This window comes from Solanum verrucosum, unplaced genomic scaffold, assembly GCF_900185275.1.
Source record: "Solanum verrucosum unplaced genomic scaffold, falcon-dt-bn FXZP01000786.1, whole genome shotgun sequence".
In the NCBI taxonomy this organism is placed as follows: domain Eukaryota; kingdom Viridiplantae; phylum Streptophyta; class Magnoliopsida; order Solanales; family Solanaceae; genus Solanum; species Solanum verrucosum.
Genome location: NW_026020076.1, coordinates 129,826 through 135,078, shown reverse-complemented (window position 1 = coordinate 135,078; position 5,253 = coordinate 129,826). Strand labels below are relative to the sequence as shown.

The following is a 5,253-nucleotide window of genomic DNA, read 5'->3' as shown; positions in this document are numbered from 1 at the left end:
ATTACTCAAAAGAGGAAGAAGAAAAGTAGAAGAAGGCATCTTATTGTAAAGCCAATAAACAATATTCATTATAATCCTAATAATTAAATACCGTATCAAGTATGATTCTGACATTTCACGTTCTACGTATTTTGTCACGTTTTTCATTTGTTTCATGAAGTTAATTAATTATTTGTATCAACTAGTCCACATAAATCCACTATATTAGTATCACTTCACATTCAATTTGTTGTCTCCCTCTCCTCCATATATATAAAAATAAATATATCTTCATCTAAATTATCTTTCATTATATAGTCCCATAGTGGGTCGCTTTGAAACCACAAAAATAAAAAATACCCACAAATTTTCTTGATAAATTTTTCACAAATTATGGGTACTAAGAAAGTTTTGGTCTTGTTGATGTTTTCTATGTTCATGTTTTTTTCTTTAGGGCACGAAGAAGAGTGTCTGAATCCATTTTTGATTGATCAAAATATTTTCGCGAAAGATTATATTATAAATTTAGCAAATAATATTGAGACAGTCAAATGGATGAAGAAGATAAGGAGACAAATTCATGAGAATCCGGAACTTGCTTATGAAGAATTTATGACAAGTGCTTTGATTAGAGAGGAACTTGATCGGATGGGAGTTAAATACCGGTGGCCGGTGGCTAAGACCGGCGTTGTTGCAGCCATCGGCTCCGGTAAGCCGCCGTTTGTTGCTCTTAGAGCTGATATGGATGCTTTGCCTATTCAGGTTAGTAATTATTTTGAACTCTCATATACGGCCTCTGTCCTTAATTACTTGTCCATTTTTGCATTGACACACATATTCAGAAAACAATGATTGACATAGTGAGTTTACCATTTTACCCTTATTAATTATGAAGTGAATGAATTAAAAATTTAAAATTTTCAAGAAGTTCTAATTTTTTTCAAAGTAATTAATTGAGGCTATAATAAGTAAAAAAAAATTGTCCTTTTTTGATTTGTCAAAATGGAGAAGTAATTAAGGACAATTAAAAGAAAAAAAATGAAAATGTAATTAGGGACAGATGGAGTAGTTAATTAAGTTTGTTTTTGTGAAATTGATTTTTTATATTATATGTTTCTATAATAGGAGTAGTATTTTGATATAGCATTAAATTCAAATAAAAATATTATTGTAAAAGATTTGACGGTGCAATTTGACGTCCGTTGGAATTTCATTCTTGCTATTAAATGTTAGTTGAAGTAGATCTAAGACAATTTTGTGGGCGAGAAAATGAAAAAAAATAATATTATTTCTTCCGTTTCAAAATAGTTATTATGTTTTATTTTTTGAAGTTAATTAATTTGATTAATATTTAAAATTAAAAAATATATGTATATTTAAAATTTATATAAAAAATATCAGTATAAATTGTAGTTTCTCTTATATTAATATAACAAAAAAATGTATTTTAAAATATTAATAAAAATTTATATTGTTTAACTGTGGTAAAAAGTTGTAATAGTTGTGGTAGTTTACTTACCCTTTTGGTCAGAAATAGCAGCGGCGGCAGTGGTGGCGACATTTCAGCCATGAATCGAATGTATAAGTCAAACCTTATTTTTATTTTTTCTGACCACATTTACTATAGTACGTGGGACATATTTTGAATTTATTACCTCTTTCACCATGTGAAAAGAATATCAATCATTTGTATCAACACTTCTTTGATACAGTATAAAAATTACATTGCTAATACTTTTTCTTTGAAGATCAAGAAATATAATCAAGACCTTTCCATAACATATAAAATCATCTCATTATAACGGCCTAGCTAGTTTGTTAATTTTTGGAACCATTTTTCATATTATTTTATGTTTTCTATAATAACATTGCATTATAACAGTAAAAAAATATCAGACAACCAACACAATTATAAAGAGATTTGACTGTATCTGCATATAGGAATTGTCAAAATGGGAACACAAGAGCAAAATTGATGGCAAAATGCATGCTTGTGCTCATGATGCACATACCACAATGCTTCTTGGTGCTGCTAAAATATTACAACAACTCCAACACAATTTACAGGTAACTAACTACAAAAACCTTCATCTAAGGCCAAAATTTTCGTTGGAGTACTAATCGAATTCATCGTTCATGCATATATACAGGGTACGGTTGTGTTAATTTTTCAACCCGCGGAGGAACGAGGGTACGGGGCTAAAGATATGATAGATGAGGGTGTTCTTGAAAATGTAGAAGCCATATTTGGTATGCATTTAGTACATAAGTATTCAAGTGGTGTAGTTGCATCTAGGCCTGGTGAATTTTTAGCTGGATGTGGAAGTTTTAAAGCAACAATTAGAGGCAAAGGAGGACATGCTGCTATACCACAAGATACTGTTGATCCTATTTTGGCTGCTTCTACTGCTGTTATTAGTTTGCAAAGTATTGTGTCAAGAGAGGCTGATCCTCTTGAATCACAGGTAATTAATAGTATTAGTTATATTTCGCTTACGTTTGGTCGTAAATTTTGAAGTTTGAAACTTGAAAATTTGAGTTTTTGAAGTTGTTATTGTTGGAATATGATGTTTTGTGAGTGGAAGTACCAAAAATTGATCTGGAAATTCGAAGATTAGATTTTCAGTATTTGATCAAATTTTATGGCCAAACAGATATTTCGAGATAAAATTATATTTCACTCATATTTCGTCATAGATTTTGAAGTTGAAACTTGAAATTTGAAAATTTGAGTTTTTCTGAGTGAAAGTGCTATAAACTAGTATGGGAATTTAAAAATATTTGAAGATTAGATTTTCAGTATCTGATCAAATTTTACGGTCAAACAGATATTTGCAGATAAATTGTATTTCATTCATATTTCGTCATAGATATTGAAGTTGAAACATGAAATTTGAAAAATTGAGTTTTTCTTGAGTGAAAGTCCAATAAACTGGTATGGAAACTTAAAAGTATTTGAAGATTAGATTTTCAGTATCTGATCAAATTTTATGGCTAGACAAATATGTGAAGAGAATATTTCAAAAAATCTATGGTTAAATGTTAGCTTCATTTTGAAACTAATTTTTTTTAATTTTTTTTTAGAGGATAACAAAGAGTTTATGTGTAATTTTTGTAGGTTGTTTCTGTGGCTATGATTCAAGGGGGGTCATCATTTAATGTCATACCAGATTCAGCTACAATTTCTGGGACTTATAGAGCATTTAGTAAGAAGAGTTTCTATGGTTTGAGGAAAAGAATTGAAGAGGTAATTAACTTAATTTCATCTGGCTCAATTTATATGACACACTTTTCTTTAGTATCTGATAATAATTTAGTTTTAAGTTTTCTATTTCACCTTGAATGATTGCTTTTATTGCTACTTAATTTGATGTTTAAGGTTATAAGTTTTAAATATATATTTCTCTTTTTTAAGGTTGGTCAAATATATATATTTACACCAATTCTAAGGATGTTTCTATGGGCAAAAATTTTCTATAGCTTGAAATGTCAAATTAGGATTACTTTATAAGTCAACATTTGATTTTTCTTTAATTTATGATAAATTATTTATCCAATGCCTCAAATTTCAAACTTCAAACAATAGGATTGCTTCACAAGTCAACATATGTTTTTTTTTTTTTTTTTTCATTCAATGTATTTTGACTTAAAATATTTTGTATTCAATGATAAATTTTAATTTTTAATTTGATGAAAAAGTCAGATCGTACGAGCACAAGCAGCTGTACATAGATGTACGGTGGAGATTGACTTTGATGGTCGTGAAAATCCAACACTTCCTCCAACTATAAACAATGAGAAAATATATGAACATGCTCGAAAAGTATCGAAAATGATCGTTGGAGAGGAAAACTATAAATTAGCACCTAGTTTTATGGGAAGTGAAGATTTTGCTGTGTTTTTAGAGAAGGTCCCTGGATCATTATTCTTTTTGGGAACAAAAAATGAAAAGATTGGTGCAATTTATCCTCCACATAATCCAAATTTCTTCATTGATGAAGATGTTCTTCCAATTGGAGCAGCAATTCATGCAACTTTTGCATATACATACCTTTTAAATTCTACAAATAAGTGTACTAATTCCCATTCTTCTTATTAGGAATCATGTAAAACATTCTTTAGTTTTTTGTATTTTTTTTTGTATGTTACATCTATATATGATCATTAGTTCTAGTCCAATTTTCTTTAATTTCTTACTTATGATTTATTAAGTAATATGTTAAAAGTTAATATGAAAGACAATGTATGTGTGTATCTCTTTGTATATCATGTATATATTCATGAAAATCTATGTGACATACAATAATATATATGATGTACACATGTAATATACGTTATCATAATAATATTTTCAAGTCGATTTCAACTCAAAATTTTGATTCAAAATTAGTTTAAATCACTTCAAATTTTGTGTATAGTTAATTATATAGGTGTTCCATATAAATTTCACTCACACCCATCAAGTTGTGTGTGTGATGTACAATGTTATACATGATATACACACAAATTCAAATGTTGAGTTTGAGCTTGTTCATTGTAGAAAATAAAGTTAATCTATTGGTTTTGAAGGATAGGGTTGAATCTAACATTTGAGACGACATTATAAGGATATCAAATTTGATTTGATTTGGAGCAACCTGAATCAATTTTAAAGGAAAAATGTGTTGCTAAAATTTTTACACAACAATTGTCAGAATTTTTGGCTAAATTAAATAAATCACCAATTTTCAGCCATAAATATTGAAAAGATCCGGAAGATACAACAGAATTGTGCACAGAATTCTAACAATCACTATAACTTGTTGTCAAGAAAGTCTTGCCTAATATCAAATAAAAAATCTTGACAATCCACCATAAAATAATTATTTTTTGTACTATTTTTATAAAATTGTGGTAACGAAAAATTCTATTTATACAAATCACCTAAAAAGACAATTACTAGGCTTTCTTATTGGGTCAAACTCAAATATGATGTTTACAAGCCCAAATCTCTTTTCACCAATTCAATGGATGACATACGAATGAACTTTAAAAATATAGGTATTTAGATTAGTTACTCTCTTCACAGAGGCGTATCTAGGAGGGAGTCACCGGGTTCACGTGAACCCATGCTCCCCTCCTGAAATCATATATAATAGTGTTATATTTTTTAAAAATATTTAAATATAGATATGTGAACCCACACTTGAAGTATTATACCGTGCGATTATGTTGGGTGCGCCACTCTAAGTGAGGTTAGAAATTTGAATCTTTTAGTTATCTTGTTTTATTTTC

At 28.9% G+C, this 5,253-nt stretch overlaps 1 protein-coding gene across 1 annotated transcript; it reads left to right on the top strand.

Annotated features, from left to right (window-relative positions):
* Positions 1-313: 313 nt before the first annotated feature.
* LOC125823958 (IAA-amino acid hydrolase ILR1-like 4) lies at positions 314-4,276 on the top strand. The gene is made up of 5 exons (XM_049503306.1): positions 314-741; positions 1,921-2,046; positions 2,130-2,444; positions 3,098-3,226; positions 3,683-4,276. Exons 1-5 carry the CDS (start codon positions 373-375, stop codon positions 4,076-4,078), a joined length of 1,335 nt encoding a protein of 444 aa, XP_049359263.1. The 5' UTR covers positions 314-372; the 3' UTR covers positions 4,079-4,276.
* The last annotated feature ends 977 nt before the right edge of the window (positions 4,277-5,253 follow it).

Excerpts from the sequence above, each read along its gene's own strand:
- LOC125823958 (XM_049503306.1), top strand. The coding sequence starts at position 373 with ATGGGTACTAAGAAAGTTTTGGTCTTGTTGATGTTTTCTATGTTCATG. Across the intron at positions 742-1,920 it reads TGGATGCTTTGCCTATTCAG|GAATTGTCAAAATGGGAACA; the intron begins GTTAGTAATTAT and ends ATCTGCATATAG. Across the intron at positions 2,047-2,129 it reads AACTCCAACACAATTTACAG|GGTACGGTTGTGTTAATTTT; the intron begins GTAACTAACTAC and ends GCATATATACAG.